Source organism: Astatotilapia calliptera, chromosome 5 (genome assembly GCF_900246225.1).
Source record: "Astatotilapia calliptera chromosome 5, fAstCal1.2, whole genome shotgun sequence".
Lineage (NCBI taxonomy): Eukaryota > Metazoa > Chordata > Actinopteri > Cichliformes > Cichlidae > Astatotilapia > Astatotilapia calliptera.
The window spans coordinates 11,483,623-11,503,368 of NC_039306.1; the positions used below are offsets into that span (position 1 = coordinate 11,483,623).

The window sequence follows — 19,746 nt, forward strand, 5'->3', positions numbered from 1 at the left end:
TTTGATGTTTATCTCATGGCTGTTTGTGAATCTGTGGTCTGAAGTCATCACAGTTGATTTCCATGGGTGTGTTTGTGTGCGACTATATTGCTCATTCTTTTGTGAATAAAACAAGTGTCTCTGCTGTTACTGGGGGAGTGGTAGGAGGTGATGACCTTCCTACTGGGAGGTTCCTATTCTACCACTTTGTGTGCTTTTTCCTCTTTCTTTCTCTTCCTAGATTAGGGAGGAAAGACGTGACACAAGTAGTTGCTGCAGCCTCTCTGCCTCGCTGCACGCTGAGCTCAGAGTTCATTTGTTTGCTGTTGTTTGTTGGTCATTTCCCACATAACAGCGTCCCAAGTGAGCCTGCTGTTAATTGTTGGTTGGATCAACCCTGTGTATTTTTTTGGATTTTTTTTTCACTACGTGCTTACATTTTTCCAGCGTTTCCACGTCTTTAAGCAGCAGGTTACTTCAGCTTTCCCAATCATTATCTGAGGAATACTTGGCTATTGTGTTCTAATCGTTTTGTTTTTCCTGCACAGAGGATGTTGCTATCTGTATTTTTTCCTGTAGTTAGTAGTTCAGGTTTTATTTGAAGTTCAGCGCTGACACGGGAGCGAGGAAACGAGTTTAGTTACAACTCTCTGGACATATTCTTATATTATTTTTAACTGATTTTTGTTTTGCTTACTGAGGAGGATTAGTAGGTTTGTTTTTGTATCTGGATGTGAGACTTTGAGCCATGCTGCTGCTGCTGCTGCTGCCACTGCTCTGCTTGCTACCTTCAGTGAAACAACAGGTAACACACCTCCAACTACACCACCACGCTGAGGTCATGTACCACCTACTGTCTTTGAATCATGGATGCAAATGTCAAAAATGTAACTGTATGGTTAACACCTCCCTCCATTACCCCTTTTTAAGATGTTTTTTAAAATTTATTTTAAAAACCTTTAATGAATCAGCACCACTGCACATATCTGAGCTTCTGACTCCATACACTCTCTCAAGGCCACTGAGGTCAGCTGAAAACCAGTGGAGATCGACTTTTTTTTTAGCTATTCGCCCCCAAACTGTGGGGTGATCTCCCTCCCCATGTTAGGATGGCCCCTCATTGCCTGTTTTAAAATCACATTTTAAAACTGATTTTTATTCCCTGGCTTTGAATTTAGAATGAGAGTGGTGTGTCCTTACCTTCTTGTTTATTTTTTTATTGATTTGTTGTGGCGTGTTTTGGCGCTTTGTACAGCACTCTTGTTTTTAAAGAGTGCTCTGTGAATAAAATTAGGTTGGATTGAATAAGTCTGAAGAAGCTTGAGCAAAATTTATGATGGAAACAATGAATAATTTTGAATCTGAAAATTGCAGAACACAGAAAAATGAACATTATGGATCACTGTAACATGCTTTTCTTTAAGTAGATGAGCTTAACAGTGAAATGTTTCCATGATGTAAATACTATGATTACATGCTTACTGCACTATTTGATCACAAATAAAACTCAATACAACTGTTTTGAAATTTAGTATCAGTTAGCATTCAATGCGTAATTGTTTTTTAATGACAATAAAGCAGTATATTAGTGTATTTCTATTACTTTATGCAGGCATGAGTAACTATACTTTCTCTAATTCAGTGTCACCACTGATGAACTTAACCTGCGACTGTCAGAGGTGTTAAAGCTTTGTTGTTGTGATATGAAGGTGAATTAAAAAAACAACCCAAACAGCTTAGCTGTAAACATAAACGACAAACATTAAACAGCTCAGTGTGACAAACTACGCATGGGACTGTGTATACAGTAAAGTCAATCATTTGCTACTGCAAACCTGGAACTTCCACATCATAGACATCTCTGCATGATACAAATGAGTAAAGCTGCAAATGAGACCCAGAGTTTTTTTTAAAACAGAGTTGCATCAGCTTAACAGGGCTAAACAATTTCAGAAACTCAAAATATTTAACCTTGAAGTTACAAAGTGAGGCCATTTGTCAGGTTGTGCTCTCCTACAACTTTTCTCAGATTTTTATAAGCACATGTTTTCTTAATATCACAGCCTTTGATTTTGTGGTAATTTTCCTTTAATAATCTCTACTTTGTAATGTTTTTGCTGAAAGATCTGGAGCAGCGAGTCGGGTTGATTCTTTATTGCGTAAAAGTGATTGCAAACAATAATTAATCACATTAAAAACAGTTTGGTATATCTGTCTGTACATAGAAACGGCTTTCCAACACAAACAAAGCTGTTAAAAAGGTATTATATATTTAGGTCCTAAACCAGCTTAGTAAGAAGTAATAGCGCTTTGGAAAGTTGGAAAGTTCATTATAATTAGATATTCCAAATATTAAAGGCATTGTATTTTCAAGTAGTTCATGAACTCAGACAAGATATCCTGAGTTTAAAGCTGCATGAGGCATAAATCTACAGACAAACAAACAAATAAAAACTGCAATTTGAACACGGAAAACTGCCCTCCAGCTCTCATCACTCTGTTTTAAGCCCTTAACAGCAGACAAGCATCTGCACCTGCTTCAGAAGCCAGGCTCTTTTCTGGCCTCATACAGGACTTAAACCCCATTCTGTTAAGTGTAGGCAGCTGCTTCATCCCTTGCAACGCCATTTTTTACTTCTGGTCTGGTCTGAAAAGCCTGTGATTGGTCAAAGTCTTCCATCACCAAACTAAATGTAAACAAAGAACAAAAAGCAGATACGAGGAAAACTGTGTTTTCTTACTACACACTGCAGAGTGTCTCTGCAGAAAGACCTGAGGAACATGCTGAAGGAGACGTATTTCTCTTGTTCTGGACATCTATGTTTTGTGCAAAATGTATCACTGCCACCATGAAAAATACGTTTGATGTTAGTGGAACTTCATGCTTCTATTGCCACTGCTTCTTGCCACCACCAGACCACCTGAAAAGTGATAATGTAAATGATCACTGAATTCTATATAACTACCCCTATCTCATGTTGCCCAGCCAACATTATCAAATTTATTACTAAACCTCTAAAACCTCTAAACCTTTAAAATAAACATGTTGGGCAAGTGTAATTTAAACTGAGTCACTAGTTTTGCATTCATGCCAATAATGTTGTTGGATAAAACATCAGAGGGATTTTTACAGTTACTACAGTTCATTATGAGATTGTAAATAATACTGTGGCACTGTGTGCAGTTGTTGAAATATTTCATTTACACTTACACTTTTACATTTTTAAGATCCATTCCCAAACAGTCTCTCAGTTGTTTGTTTATAGAACGGATCCATTGAGCAATATCTGGCCGGTATTGAAGCAACAAAGGATGCATTGGTCTGACTTTTGGTTCCTCCTATGGGTTAAACACCCAAAAAAATGTCTCTGTGTTAAAGAGCCACATCCTGCAGACTCCATAACATTTAGTCCACTGTCTGTAAGTAAGAAAACTCTGCTGACGTTGCTGTATCATCACCAGGGCTGTTTTAATAACGTTCACAGTGCAGGCCATCAAACAGCAGACTGAATTTGTTGTGTGAAAATGATGAAGTGCTCCAGAACTTAACCAAACAGCAATTATGAGTTGGAGTCATACACAGTTTCAGTAATCGGAGGCAGAATGTACTTTCAAGTTTTTACTTCACTTAGATAAGTTAAAACATCCATTCACCACTACACGGTCTCCGCTTTTATCATGAATGTGCTGCAGAACAGGTCAGCTTCTGATCAGTAGGTTGGTGATTCAATTCCTGGTTGCTACAGTCTACTAAGGCATCCAAAATACTGAGATGCTTGTGCGTTCATTGCGTTGTTGGTCCCTCTGTGTTAGCCCTGTGTCAGATTGGTGACGGTAGCTGGGTTAGGTTCCAGCCCCCCCGCGACCCTGACATGGATAAGCAGAGATGGATGTATCAGTATAGAGAATAATCCCAGCTGTAGAGTTTGAGAGCCTTTGTCTAAATAAGTTTTAAAAAATTGGCAACCTTCTGCAACTTTAAAACATAGTTTTCTAAAAGAACTGCTGTTAATGTGAAAACTCTTATATATGTATGTAAGGGTTTGAGGTTATTGTAATTTGCTGGTATTTATTCCTTATTCTTTTTCTTTGCAGTCGTCATTGTCAGTTATTTCAGTAAAAACAAGATTAAATGATACCAGCACTCTATAATTTAATCAAACACACATCAAGTCTTAAAATGCATTTAAAGAATGCAGTTTGGTTTGCACTTCTTTTTTTTGCTGCTTTTTGTGTAAAAACGGGTTCTGTAATTACTACTGTTGTATTATTACTACTGTGATGATACAACTACTCTTACCATCGATCTTACCAACAGCTGTGGCACACCTGTTATTATCTTTATGCTACCTGTAGTAGTGATTGTTAGTTATAAATATCAGTTGTGGGAATATCAGAAGATGTCTTATCACAAATTGTTGCTCATTAAAAACAGAGATGTATTAGAATGCAATCTGCAGGGGTCTGTCCATATTAACAGTGATGTTGTGAAATGTGGACAGAGAGTGGTATAAGACTGTAAACAGCTCCTCTCCTTCCTCAGACTCCTCCTCCTGGTCGATGTGATATCCTGCAGAGGTTGGAGGTACAAACAGACTGCACTTCCTGTGCTGCTGCCATCACTGCGAGCTGCCCCCGCGGCTTCAGCAGCACTGGCATCACCAACTGCAGGTACAGGTCAAGCTTCATACCCACAGTTAACATGAAGTGAAGACTGGAACAGCTTACCTATAGCAATGCCTTTATGTGTGTTATGTTGTACACCTGTATGTCTTTTGCATATTGTATATTGTTTCATGTGACCCTCCTCTAGGATCACTGTTGTAAATGAACATTTCTGCCAAAATCTGACATGTTTACATCATTTTTATGCCAGTGTACCTTAACATGCACCTTCCCTGTTAAATAAATAATGACAGCAACATAATTCCACCTTTATTAATCATGCAAAGCTTAGATTCAAGGATAACTCATGAATGCTAACTGTGAGATTTGCAGTAGTAATTAGTAGCGCTGGCAGCAGTGGTATGATTAAGGCAGTTTGTTTACCTCGAGTCTCGCTGTGCTGCAGTTATGTGGTGAACATCGGCAGCAGGGAGCTGCAGCTGGAGGGATGTCAGCACATCTGTGTGAAGAACGTCATGCAGCCAAAGTGCTGCCAACAGCACTGGGGACCGCTGTGTCTCTGTAAGACACACACACACACACACACACGCACGCACACACGCACGCACGCACACACACACACACACACACACACACACACACACAAAGTACATATGATGAACTATCATTTGTGCCATAATTTTGATCACATTTAAACCCAGACTTCCTGCTTTAGTCTGCAGCAGTGTTTAATGGATCGTACAACTTCTCCACAAAATGGATCAAATGAGCACCACCTACCTCAGTCAGAGACATTATCAGATGTGTAGGTGATCAAGATCTACAAATAATGTGCTGCAAATAAGAAAAAAGATGTTTTGAGTTTGTATGGCTGCTGCCTTGGCGAGGTTTCCTTGTAAAATAGATTTGATCTTTGTGGGACTTCCTGATTCAATAAAAGTAATAATAATAAAATTAAAGAGAGTAATGCAGAAAATTATTACTCTTATGAATTCATAACTTTGCACAAGTCTAAAAAGGAAACATCTAAACATTAAAGGTTATCCTGTGAACTGAACTCTGATACTGGTGAAGAACAGGTAGAAATAACTTTAATAACCAGCTTTAAATGATGCATTTAAACATAAATGATTTCAAAATACTGATTCATTTTCTAATCTGCGTTCTGGTTTATAGAGTCCAACAAAGACTGAGCAGCTGACTGATTGGTCGTTTGACTGATTGTTACTCTCCACCAATCACATAACGCTATGGTCCCAGTGTGTAATTTATCTGTTACAGGTAGAAAAAGATAAAGTCGTGAATGTGTTTTTCTGGAAAATTGAGTTGTATGTAAGCTGTACTGTGTTTGTACGAGAAGAACTAAGTGATAACGTCTGTTGTTTAGGACAATGTTTAACGGTCATCAACATAAAGGCACTTTTAGCTAGTTTTGAGATCTTCTGAGCAAAGCTAGGTTAGTCCAGCTAATTAATGTGGGTTTGCCGTTTACTGCCCATATTTTACTGTGAAGCTGTTACCAGTGCACCATTAATGACAACGTATGTATCGCATTTCATTGTCTAGTAAGTAAACGTCATATATATTTATACTTGACAAAAATCTTAATCATCATAGAAGACAATGCCACAGATTATTTCGATTGTTATATTTGGCTCCCAAAAAATCAGCATGACTCTGTTGACACTGTTTCATATGCTTATATTTTGGTTTAAAGGATAAACTTATAGTTTTCCTCGTTATCTACCTCCTCATTAATTTAGACTGCTCTTAACACTCCATTCCCGGAAATCTTTATTGATCGTTGGCTCTGTGTGATGTCAGGAAGAGCAGCTATAACTAATATAGTCAAGCCAGGTATGCACAGTGTTGCCAACTCCTCAGTATTGAAAAGTGATATTGGTTGTCCTAAAAGTCGCTAGAAGTCGCTAAATGACGTCATCTCCTAATTTGCATAATGTAATTGTAACCTACGTTGTTGAAGAGAGAAACAACATCGTGGAAGAGACATAAAGTGAGGAAAAAACGTCCTAAATGCATTTAGAGTTTATTTGGAACTACAAATTAAATTTCTTTTAGCAATTATTGGTTTTTTTTAATGTCACAATTCCAACCCTGCTCCTTTACCGGCAAAAGTGACCGGCAAATGTGTCGTCATAAATAAGTCTCCAATAACACCAGAAAAAGTTGCCAGATTTCTCGCTAGTCGCTTTTTAGAAAAAAAAGTCGCTAAGAGGGTCTGAAAACTCGCTAAATATAGTTGGCAACACTGGGTATGCACAGTTCTGTTTGTGAGCACAGAAGCTCCACCCACCTGTCAGTAAAAACATCTGTTTACGAAGAATTAAGTTTAATGGAGGAGGAGCTAAAACAGCTTGTGCATTAAGACCAATAGCTGTGAGTCATGCAAATGTGCTCCTGAGCCCGTAGGTGCACTTTATGGAAGGACTAGGGCTGCACATGCACCCAATTTTGTTAACACCATGGACGGATAACTGATGTTATCCCACCATAACCTGAGAGTGCTCCAAAGAGCTTCTTGTAATGTCAGCCGTGTTTGGCTTTCACAGTCTTTAAGTGCCCCCTTGAATGTTCATTGGGTTTGAGGTCAGGCGACTGTGGGGTGAAGGCCACGGCTGTCAGCAGTCCTTGGAGTTCTTTGTCCTGGGAAAGCTTTGAGGTGGTTTTGTGCTCATTATCCTGCTCCAGTAAAAAACAAAAAAACAAAACCCAACAACAAACAAACCCCCAGAAAGTTTCAACCAGAGAGTGGACTGTGTCTCTGAAGGAACATGTCTCTGTTGCTTCTCTTTGGGTCAGTTGATTTGCTGGAGGTCATCTGCATATGTACAAGTAATCACTGTGAGTTAAACACTCAGGCTTCAGATACCTTATGGTCATCTCATGAACATATCAGTCCCACCCACTCACCTGCTGTGTTTATAAGGAAAACCCAATCCTAAGAAGGATTTTTGTAAATGGGGAGGAGCTAAGACATCATGTTTTAGACAGAGAATGAATCCATTAATAAAAAGATAACATATGCTTTATTCACCCCAATAGTTGGGAAATGATGCTGTCACAGCAGCCATATCATCATATCACTTACATAACTTAACTAACTTACATAAACACATCACCTGTTTGCTTGTTTATTGCAAATAATCAAAGTGCAGAAAGGTAAAAAACTTCAAAAAATACAAAAATAAATAGCCTAATAAATAAACGTAAATTTGGAGCTGGAAACAAGTGGATTTAGGATTACTCGGTGGAAGGGTAGAAGATGAAAATTCATACATTTATTATTTTTTATAGACATAATTAAAACATCCAGCAGAAATAAAAAAGGCCTTTCTCTTCTGCTCTATTAACTATCAGGTTTTTCTAAGCCTACTTCAACTAGTGATCAGATGATCAACAGAGATGAAGCATTTCCATCACGTCAACAGCTTGCTTGTTTAAATGTGGTTATGTCCTGTTGGCATTCCTAATTGAATAATAAGTTTGATTGTAGTAACACTTGGTGTGTAAGTTCACACAAGTAAGTACAACTCATCCACTTCTTGCACCGCCTTAATTCCCTCTTTGCTGAGGATAACAGTGTGTCTTCTGACATTTTCCATCTTTCACAGAGCTACTTAGTTATAAAGTTCTGCTGGAAACTTTTAAATATTCAGATACATTTTCAACTCATGAAAGCAGGACATTAGCTGGTGATGCATGGCTGTGTTATGTTTTTTTTTTAATCTCTGTGTAATTTGTGATTAAACACATTACTTTTCTCGCAGTCTGGCATGCCTGAAACCCACACTGCGCATAGTGCACAGCTTAGTCACAGATTACCTCTAAGATAGACATCATCAGGTTATCTTACACAGTTTGCCAAATGTTTATATGAATTCAAACTGGATAAATGTTCAATGCACAAATTGAATAAACAGCTCTGATTTTTTCTAATCACACATTCTCACTTGTTGTGTGTCTGCAGCCTGCCCCAGCTGGTCTGGGAAGACCTGCAACAATAATGGGGTCTGTCAGGATGGAGACCTGGGCAACGGAACCTGCATCTGTAATGTTGGTATCCCTTCTCTCTTTTTTATGTATTTATAGAGATGCTATTCATTATTAACTTTTATGTGAAAACCTGTCCTGGTTTCTTCTTTCTTTTCTTTTCTTTCCTGGTTTCAAGGAAGAAAAAAGTACTCATTATCTGTGTTTCCATCCCCAAAGTACCAAAAACTATTTCAGACCAAAGAACCATTGTCAGTGAGATAAACACTTGTTTCCACTGTAGTGAAACATCAGGCTACTGTTGTTTTTGCATGCATAACTTTATAAAAAATGTAGCAATCAAGTTACATCTGAGCATTGCATGTTGGCTGGTTCACATGCACTGTGACTGGGTGATTAATCCAGTTGGAATTTAAATTTAATTTCAGTTACAACTGATACTGATTACCTTGACTGACTGAAGTCAAGGTAATATGTATCACTGGAAGCCAAAATTGCATCGAATCACAGGAACAATTTTGCAGCAAAATAATTTCAGGACTACTTTCAAAGGGGGAGAGGAGAGTTCTGTGAATTCTGTGAATTTAAACGGTAAGGCAGGCAGGTAGACAATCCGAATTTAAATCAAAGTCACAGGGAGAATGCAGCTGAGCCGCAGGAAAGACATCACATAGAGAGGTTCCTGGAAAAGGAGACAAGAGGAAGAGGGAGAGAGAGAAGAGGCTGTGCTAGAAGCATGGCATCATGCCAATGATTACTTTTTTGCATTCATTTTGGTATGAAGTTCTTGCTTTTTACTTTTTATGAATCTACTCCTCAGATTGTTTAAACTCGGAGAAGACAAGCATGTAGACTTCAGTTTTAAAACTCAACATCCTAGCAGAATCAAGATGAAGAGCAGAAGAACAAATTCAAAAGACATGAAGAAAAATGAAAGTCTGAAATACATCAAAGTTGCAGTGTATTCGGCCGGTTAAGTCCAGAGAAATTTCATATCAGAGAAAGAGAGACAGAGAGATACATATGAAGAGAGGGAGAGAAAACAACATGACTGATTAATCGGAGAAGTGTTGCCTTCTGATTATTGTACAGTTACTTTCTAATAAAGATCTTCGCACCTTTGTAAAGCATTTTCAGCTATAGAGCAGGCTGTGCTGTTTTGTTTGCACCATTTGTCACAAACACATGCAGCTCAGACGCACTGAAAGCTTAAAGTAAACTTGTTCTCTTAAATAGATTCCCACATGTAACTGTCTGTATAACTAATTTGAACCATCTTTGCAGTTGGTTATCATAGTGGAAATGCAAACAGTAACATGAAGGAACCTTTTAGCTCCATGACAATGGTTTCATCTTAATGTCCATTTACGTTTCTGATTCAGAGACAGTGGCTTTGGATGGTTATTGTTTGGTCAGCAAAAGGAAATTTGACTGTATTTAGGTTTATTCTTACAAATATCGGATTTTTTGTGTTACATTGAGGAAGAAATGCTGGGGAAGTCCAGAGATTTCAAGTAATTGGTTGTTCTTGTTTTTTCTTGGTAATATTTCGAAATTAAAAAAAAAAAAACTTCTTCCTTCTCAGGATGGTTTCACTGGCTTTGCCTGTCAGGAGTGTAAGAATCCAAATGCTTATGGAGAAAGGTGTGATAAAGGTTGGTACCCTCTTTACTTTCTGAGGCATAGTTTGCCCCAAATCATATTTACATAATTTTCCCCTGTACTGTTATACGTTTTATCTGCCTAGATCGTCTCAGTGTGACCTGTCTGGTGTTATGGTAAATGGCCTGTATTTGTATACCGCTTTACTTAGTCACTATGGACCCCAAAGCGCTTTACACTACATTCAGTCATCCACCCATTCACACACATTCACACACTGGTGATGGCAAGCTACATTGTAGCCACAGCTGCCTTGTCTTGCCCAAGGACACAACGACCGAGATTGTCCGAGCCGGGGCTTGACCGGCAACCGGCTTTTGATTACAAGAAGAACTCTTGAGCCACAATCAATGAGATTGTTGTTTTTTCTTCAATATAATGGAATTAAGTTGCACTCGCCTTGTGTTGGTCAAAATGCATAAAAACATTTAGAAAAACTTATCAGCAACTTTTCATCTGCATCCACCAACTGTGGACTCTGTATACTTCATCACCCATTGGTTCATATCACCCATTGGTTTGTCCTGTTCTAAAGCCTCAAGCTGAACATTTATATGTTTTGATGTAGATGTGGTAGAGAAGGGGTCACTCTGACACTAAAACAAAGGGATGCAGCATCCTCATGGCAGCAGCTTACCAGTCACAGTGTATGTCAAAAGTATCTCCTGCGTTTATCCTCCTTTATTACTGCAGTGAGGAGCATCCGTTAGAAAATGACAGCCATCTTGAGTTCAACAAGACTTGAAAGTAGGAGGTCCTTTCACATGCAAAGCGGCATGTGCTGCACTGACTGCTAGGCTAACTAAAATTAGCATTGCATCTGCTGCTGTCTGCATGCACTACACTTTTTGCAAATACTCGTGTATTTATGTGTACTTGTTACATCAAGTACGAGTAACAATTTTATAACTGGAAAAAGAAAAGGCCAAAAAAACATACTGAAAAGAGAAAAGGAGATGGTTAACAAAGTCAAAGAAAAACACTTCCGCTGTCAGTAGAACTAACTACTCCCTAGTAGCTCAAAAACAACACTAATCTCAGTCAGCACTCAATGCTGGTCACAACACCTGCTTCAGAGGAAAGCGGTGTCATTGTCATGTTGTATCTAACAGGCCCTAGAGAGCATAAAATCATCATTTTTCTTCACCTGGAAGCTAACATTGTGCCTCAACCAAAAGAAACGCATACTGACATCGAAGCCCAGCTGAGGGGGACATATATACATTGTCATCCAATCATGCTGTCTCAAGCATGTTTCTTGTGCATAGTGACACAGCTGGTGGAAGGAATGTGCATCCAACATGAAAGTGCTCATAATGAGTTTTTAATTTTATTAGATAAACAGGTCAGCTCAGTGAAATGTTTCTTCACATTAAAAGGAAATAAAGCAGAAAGTCAAACCTTCAAAGACTACTATGAAACTGTAAGAACATCTGAAATCTGCTTAAAAACTGCCTCTCTGTGTGCAGTGTGTGACTGTAAAAATGGAGTGTGTAATAAAGGTCCTGAAGGTGATGGAGAGTGTTTGTGTCAGCCACCATACACTGGGAAGAACTGTGACCAAGGTAAGATCATACCACAAAGAAATATACTGTATTAAATTAGCAGAAACATCACTCATTATTAATGTATATTACTGGGTTTCATTAGATGATACAGTTCATTTATTTTAGTTTCATCATCTCCATAGAATTAGACAAGCTGCGGAGCATGCTGTAGCTGTCTGCTGATAGATAGATATTTATCCCACAAGGGTAATTTTTTGTTACAGCAGCACAATAAAGAGCAACAATAGCACAGACAACAATAAACAACACATAACACAGATAAAATAAAAGTGCCACTGATGCCTGGTAAGGGCTTTATGAGATGGTGTAGGAATTTATATCTAAACAAAATTGATAAAAAAGAAAGCAAACTAAACATTAAAGTGGTATTTGTTAAAAACAGTAAAAGCAAGACTGGCATCGTGTAAGAGAGAAGTGTAAATTGCATTAATAAATAATTTGTACAGTATAAATCTAAGAAAAAAAAAGTTTCATTAGCAGATTGAAAATAACTTCTGTAACTGAAACAGATCTGCCTCAACCCAGACTGGTATTTAATATTTACTGCTAAGAGATAAAACAAAGAGATTGTTGCTGTGTTGTGAGCTCAAAGTAATAAACTGCATTAACTAACCCAACTTTATTTTGATCAAAGAATAAGAAAGATTTTAGAAACACAATAACGGATACATTTTCTGCAATTAAAAATACAAGTAGACTGAAAAGGACTTCTCAAATGTGGTTTGATACTCAGGTAATGATGTTTCCCTGCACTACCTGTTTGTTTTGTGTTAAACTGCTGCCTGCAGTGAGCTGCTGCCATGTTTGTGTTGTTGACAGAGAATCGGAGGTGCAACAATTGCAGCCCGTATTCATACTGTAAAGGAGAGGGAGACGCCGCCGTATGTGAATGTTTGCCTGGATACAGGAAGACGCCACAGAACAAATGCGCAAGTAAAAAATTATAATAATTTATTTTGTGAAAATTTTGAGTTTATGCTGCTGTTGTTACCAGAAGTGAGCGTGTGTATGGCCAAGTGAACATGTTAACTGTTTAAAGCCTTAACCATGAAATTATTGCCAGAAAATTCTCATTTCAACTGGAGTCTTCAATAAACCTTCTGGCAAATTAAAAGAAAAGAAAAAAAATATTAATTTGCATACAAGAGTTTTAATTGGTATATTGTCTTTGCTACGTCCAACCTTTTTATACAAAAAGAGAAAAAAACACACTGGGCTTTGCAAACTGGTGATGTCACACAGCCTATTTTAATCTTACATTGCAATGTACATATACAGTACATTGCTGATAACATGAGTTGTTCAATTAAACTAAAATAAAAATGGACTAAAAATCTCTCCTGTTCCCCTCAAAATCAGCAAATTATTAAATACAATAACTTCAGTGTTTTAAATGGAGCTGTTAAAATTTTCATGGCCCTGTTCCTAGTTGTAGACAATGAGGAGCATTTGAGGATTTTACAAATCCTCAAAGTAGGGCTTGAAGATGAGCCATGTATCAGCATGTAGGTACAAAAAAATTAGAATTTCATGTGTTTTAATTTGTTTTGACCGACCACCCATCTCACATGATAGGATCTTGTAAACTTAACCCAAAATGGACTTTCTGCTGTTTTAACCAAAAATCAGATCAAACATCTGGGTTGCCAGTGCTCGTTTCTGCTACTGCCGCAGTCTTACTGTTGAAACTATGATATTTCACATGACATTGATATTCAAAGTCATTTACAGAAATTAAAACTTCTGAAAATTGAAGTGTGTGCGACTTGAAGTGTGTGCAAAATTGACTGTCAACACGTGGCTATCGCCCATGTTTAAGATGTTAATAGGACTCAAAAAATGCTAAAAAATAGACTTAAGACTTAAAAAGCACAAAATGTTGACTCACACATTCACTCATACAAAATGTAATTTCTCATGGAATAATTACATATACTGAAGGTATTGCACAAAAGCCCCAGCTCATTCTGAGGGGGTCAGGTGGGGGGAGTGCATTGATTGTTTAAATGGAGTGACCCAGATAACATTATGAATTTAATCTGAAGGTTATTTATTCGTTTTCTGCTCAGGTGTTTGTTCACAGAGGGATTGTGACGTTAATGCCCAGTGCTCCTCTCGGGGGTTAAAGGTCAGCTGCGCATGTAAGCCTGGCTACCTGGGCGATGGCAAAATCTGTATACCTCAGAACCCTTGCTTAGATAACAACGGGGGCTGTCCCTTGAACTCCACAGTTTGTGTCTTCAAAGGAGCCAACAAGGTGAGGAGACCTGCCAAGAGTCAGGAAAAAGCTGTTTGCAACAAAATCCTGACATTTTGTTTAACTCCTCTCTCTCTCTCCATCTCTTTCTCTCTCTGGCTCTCAGTCCAGCTGTGCATGTATGTCCGGCATGTCGCCTATAGGTGGCAGCCCTGAGTCTGGCTGTCAGCTCGTCTCCGCCTGCTCGGTGGACACCTGTGACCCCACAGCTCGCTGTCAGACTGAACTGAATGGCGAACCCAGGTCAGACACACAAACTTTTCTCTACCATTATCTACAACTGGGAGGAGGACCAAAAATGTAGAGCCCAGTCTAAAATGTGACCACAGCCAGAAGAATCGGCTCCTTTTGACTTTGTTGTGACTAAAACCAGAACACCAACCAGAAAAAGATCCATTTCACTCCATGATGAAAGTAGAATAACAAAGTTATCCCAACGCATAAGTCCTGTAACACAATTTTAGGCAGAAAAAAAATAACACAGTCTAAATATTTATGTAATACATCTGGGAGATTTGTAGATCGTGCCAGATGTAATGACACCACAGTCGATACAAGCTGGTCTGTTACTGTCAGGATCCTAAAGTGGTGTGGCAGAATTTTGGATTTCGGTCCCCAACCTTTTTTTGCACCACAGACCGGTTTAATGTCAGACAATATTTTCACGGACCAGGCTTTAGGGTGTCAAGGATAAATATAACAAAAGAAAATCATACGACCAAGACAAAAACTGTGCTATTTGGTAAATATGATAATAAATGGAAATTCACTATGTATTTGTGTAACTTAATTAGCAGTGTCCTCCTGAAATGTGCCAATAACATTGAGAGTAACATCCTCCTCTCTGCCCTTTAATGCTCTCTGGTCGCTATGGTAAGCGTAAATATTTCTTTCAAAATAAGACACACAACTACAACATGGGAAAAGACTCAGGGAAACCGAGTTAACAATAAAAACCCTGAAAACCATAAATTTCACACCGAACCTCGACTCTTGCGGCCCGGTAACAAACGACTCACAGACCAGTCCTGGTCTGTGAGTTGTGGTCTTAGACTCTGGTCTAAGCCACGTTAAGCTTAGACCAGAGATTGAAGCCAGTCAAGACATGTTCAAATCCAACTTTTCCAGTTACCATATAACACTAGTACCTCGGCTTCAGATGTCTGCTACTACTGAGTTAAGATCCCGTAACAGTGTTAAATTAATAAACTGTAATCCTCACTGTGAGGATGAGGCATGGACCCATTGTTTTATGTTAGAGTTAAACTTTGCTTTCCTGACTTCTCTGCCTTCATGCCATCTTCTTTCTGGCTGGCTGCCCCTAAGAAACACAAAGTTTAAACTAGAGATGGACCGATCCGATATTACGTATCGGTATCGGTCTGACGTAAATTACTGGGATCGGATATCGGAGAGAAATAAAAAATGTAATCCGATCCATTAAATATCAAAAAAGCACCTCACAAAACTTGCGACATGGCGTAACTCGGCCCATAACGAGTAGCACGTTGGAGCAGTGTGCTCACCTGATAGAGCGGTTGTGTGTTTGTGGCCTCGCTACCAAACCGGCATTTCATCTCCGAGGAAGTGATCCCAGAGAGAAGTAAAGCAAGTGTGTAAGTTCATCTTTGAACGTTTGTAAAGCATTCCCACGTTAAGCTTAACAACCGATATATGGAGCGACTGCCTCTTCTCTCTCCCTCCCTCTCCTGCTGGTACTTCAGTTGTGAAATTGCTTAGTGATCAGCTGATCGGCTTTTCTGTCGCGAGTCCGTCTCTCTTCTTTGTTTTTGGCCTACTTTGCGCCAGAAAGAGGAAATTAGCGGGTGAACAACAGCAGCAGGTTTAACCTTGATAAGCTGTTGTTAGAATTTATTTATTTATAGTCTGCAGTTCTGTTGAAGAAAGATGTTGAATCTATTTAATTATTCTTGAAAAATAATTTATTTCTGTGCAATTTTTTTCCAACCTGCATCAAATTAAAGTTGATTACGTCGATTAAGAATCATGAGGTGGGGGGTGGTTCCCTATTTTTTTTTTGCTGGGAATTTGCAACCCTATTAGTTAGGTTGCTTAATATTTCTGCTAAGTACACTTTAAAATACCAGAATAGGAAGAATGGAGTAGGTTTAAGTTTATTAGATTGATCAGTTTTGCTGAACTATGAAATATTTTGGGTGCAGTGTATTTTTTACATACAGGTATAACAGAATAGCTTTTGTGTTGTTGTTTATTTAAACTTGAGTATGAACTTATACAAAATGCAGCAAGATATAAAAAAACAGTTTTATTGATTAAAACACACTATATCGGATTCATATCGGTATCGGCAGATATCCAAATTTATGATATCAGTATCGGTATCGGACATAAAAAAGTGGTATCGTGCCATCTCTAGTTTAAACAACAAGTGCGCTGGGCTTCTGCGCTGAGCCGGAGGTGTGTGCCTGAGATGACCAAATAAATGACCAAAACCCTCTCAGAAAAAAAACAACCTGAAACTGAACATTTAGCTGATAAGGATTACTTGTCTACACACTGACCTCTTTATTTGAAATTGTGGTTATGTTTAATATGAATATTTAACATAAAGACAAAAGAAATACAAATTTAGTAGGTCTGTGTTTATATAAAGATAAAGATAAAGCTGTCCGAAACACTGCTTTGAGTCTTGAGTTAAAATCCGTCAAATGGGCAAACACAAAGCATCTCGATCATGTGTGCTGAACTTGATTAGATGTGATTTTAAACTGGAGCGTTACTTTCACTGAGAATGATTCGCTTCCTAAAAGTAACGATGGGAAAACCTGGAAAGATCAGATAGGTCAGGTCACAGTGTCAGTTGCGTCAGTTGGCTAAAGTGGCGCTCTCTTCCTGCCCCCTTCTCTCAGATGTGTTTGTGAAGTGGATCAGATCAGTGATGGTCGGCGTTGTTATGGTAACCTGATGGAGCGCGCCATGGAGCTGGACCGGAGCGGCAGCTGGAGAGGAAACTTTACTGGAGCCATTTCCATGTTTGGTAAAACTAACCAGCAAAAATACGCTCTGAGAAATACCCGCAGTACTTTATTGAACTATGGCGGGGTTTCCTGTTAAAACAAGAGATCATCACCTCAGAGTGTTTCAAGCTAACTGACAGGATATGACTTAAAGTGAGGCGTGGTGGTGATATCAGCTTTTTTTAAAAATAATAAAAACATGAGTCTGTGTCCCGATTATCCTGCAAGGTAATTTATATGAGACATGCTGTTTTTTGTACGTTCTTTGGTGTTGCTATTCTTTTACCGCACCTTTCCTTTGACCTTTGGGGTGTGTGTGTGTGTGTGTGTGTTTCAGAGGCAGGCTGTCCACGTCTGCTGAATCATAACGGACCCTTCACAGCTTTCATTCCCCTGCTGAAATCACCTCTGCCTGTAGGTCACCTGCTTGTCTGAATTTTATTTTAATGATCTCCTCCAGCACAGGAAGCTCCTGAGGGATGAAGCCATAGATTTGAAAAGCTTAATCCGCAACTTAAACAAATCTCTGGTGCTGCCTTCTTAGATCTGTGCAAAATTAGGAAAAAAAATAGTTCATGCATTTATTACTTCTAAGAAGAGATTAAATTTCTGCCATGTTAGCATCTCTTCATTGACTCAGTGATAAATGCAGTATAAATCCTTTTCCTCACACACAGTTACAAATTATCAGGCCCTTTCATATATTAAGGACCTCAGTACCATATTATCCCAGTAGAGCACTTTTCTCTGAGACTGCGGGCTTACTTGTTGTTGAGTTTCCAAAAGTAGAATGGGAGGTAGAGCCTTCATCTATCAGGCTCCCCTTCTGAGACTCACTCAGAGGCTGCTCACAGACTCACATGATCTCAAATTACATCTAGCATACCTAATAATTAGAAACTAACTGATCGATAAATACAAAAACCTGGTCTTCTAAACCAAAATATCTCTGCAGGACTTAAATCAGGAGACAGTATGTAAAAACCACCTGATCCTGGGTCAGTACCTCTACAGGGATCTGACTGGTCGAGACTTCAACCTGTACGGAGGATCCAAGCTGAGGACCAAAGAAAACAAGGTAACACTGCTTCTCCAGACTCCAGCTGCTGTTCAAGCTAGATAGTAAAGAAAAAATGAAAGGTGTAAGCCTGGTTCTTGCCTTTGGAAATTATTTTTGGTGGAGACATTTGTCAAAGCCAAGGAAGCAGCCACTGTTATTCACAAGCATAAGGTCAAAATTTCCTGGAGCTTTTAGTTCAGGTCCAGCGTGCTGTTGTCTGGAAACTCAACAGTCACGACAAGACTTTTTCCTAAAAATCAATCATTGCCTCCCACCTTACACAAACCCACACTGTATCAGAAAATTATTTTTGAAGGTTTGACATCACCTGGTGATGTGACCTTTGAAAGTTTACCCAAAATGCACCCAAATTAAGTTTTTCTGTTTTTTTCTGTTGCTCTCATAATCACATAGACATTAAAGTCCTGCAGATTTTCTGTTGAAACTATTTTATATCCATTAATGAGATTTTTTCTTTAAATTGGGACAAGTGGAGTGATGTTGCAGTGCTCAAATTTCTGTCCGTATAATATAACTAAGCAGGAGTACAGACTTTGACACACAATTCCAGTGATTTGAAGTAGGTGTGATTTTCACTTCAACTACAAAGTGAAACTATTAAGAATCTCTTTCATGGGTCAAGACAGGAGCCCAGCATATTCTTTATTTAACTGAAGTTTAATGCAGATTTCACACATAAGAGCCCCCGGCTCTCTTCTCTGGGACACAGCACAACCACCAGACTGCCAATGTCCAGTCTACATTAGTAAGTTAAAGTTGGTTACAAGGATACACCAGAAACAAAAAAGTTCTTTCAGCATGATTTTTATTCTTGCCACAATTAGAAAAAGCAATATGACAAAGAACTGGAACAAAGCAAAGTGCATGCTACAGAAAATCATTTCCCCTTGCATTAGTTTTGTTTGCATCCATGTGGTTAATATTACACAAACATTTAAGTGATGCAACTCTTCACTACCTCTATCAGCGGTTTTCATCACACAGACTCAAGATAGTGTGATAGTATCTACAAAACCATCACACACCATTGTGTTTAAAATCAGCACTTCTAACAGTGTTATCATCATCGTCTTCTGTCACCCGCCGCCTCAACAATTCTCTATCGTAACATGCTGGCATAACTCGCTGGTGATGGAGACTGGTTATTGAATGAAATTAGTTTTATTTACCAACTGAGTGTGTCCATTACACTCAGTTATATACAATTCATATATCTTCAAATCACAACCCACACAGTTTATTAGATTTTTTTCATTATTAAACGTCTTGTTAAACCAAACCAAACAGTCTGTTAAGTAACACATCATTAAATCACAGCAGAAATTATTTGACAGAAATTATGTTAGGTGAGATGTATAAGGATATTATCTTCAGAATTATGTGACACGTTCTTTTTTTCCAAATAATTCTCTCATTTTGTGTCTCTTAATTATTCAACGTCTGAGTAATGGTGTTAAATAACTATATAAACAGATTATGTGGTTACAAGAACAGCAGACTGGTTACCATGACCCGTTTCCATGAGACTGTTGTGAAGACAACATTAATGGTTCCATAAATTAG

The 19,746-nt window shown here is 38.5% G+C and overlaps 1 protein-coding gene across 3 annotated transcripts in view; it reads left to right on the plus strand.

The window, feature by feature from the left end:
* Positions 1-231: 231 nt before the first annotated feature.
* stab1 (stabilin 1) overlaps positions 232-19,746 on the plus strand; it is a 183,689-nt gene continuing 164,174 nt past the window's right edge. For 2 of the 3 annotated variants that reach the window (XM_026167240.1, XM_026167243.1), the window contains exons 1-12: positions 232-784; positions 4,523-4,650; positions 5,051-5,166; positions 8,594-8,679; positions 10,202-10,271; positions 11,748-11,843; positions 12,666-12,779; positions 13,916-14,103; positions 14,210-14,346; positions 16,995-17,122; positions 17,440-17,516; positions 18,058-18,180. In XM_026167240.1, coding sequence (XP_026023025.1) covers positions 728-784; positions 4,523-4,650; positions 5,051-5,166; positions 8,594-8,679; positions 10,202-10,271; positions 11,748-11,843; positions 12,666-12,779; positions 13,916-14,103; positions 14,210-14,346; positions 16,995-17,122; positions 17,440-17,516; positions 18,058-18,180 — 1,320 coding nt within the window. In that variant the 5' untranslated portion in view covers positions 232-727. Of the gene's footprint in view, positions 785-4,522; positions 4,651-5,050; positions 5,167-5,960; positions 6,171-8,593; positions 8,680-10,201; positions 10,272-11,747; positions 11,844-12,665; positions 12,780-13,915; positions 14,104-14,209; positions 14,347-16,994; positions 17,123-17,439; positions 17,517-18,057; positions 18,181-19,746 lie in introns of those variants that run through there. The other variant, XM_026167242.1, reaches the window with a different exon arrangement.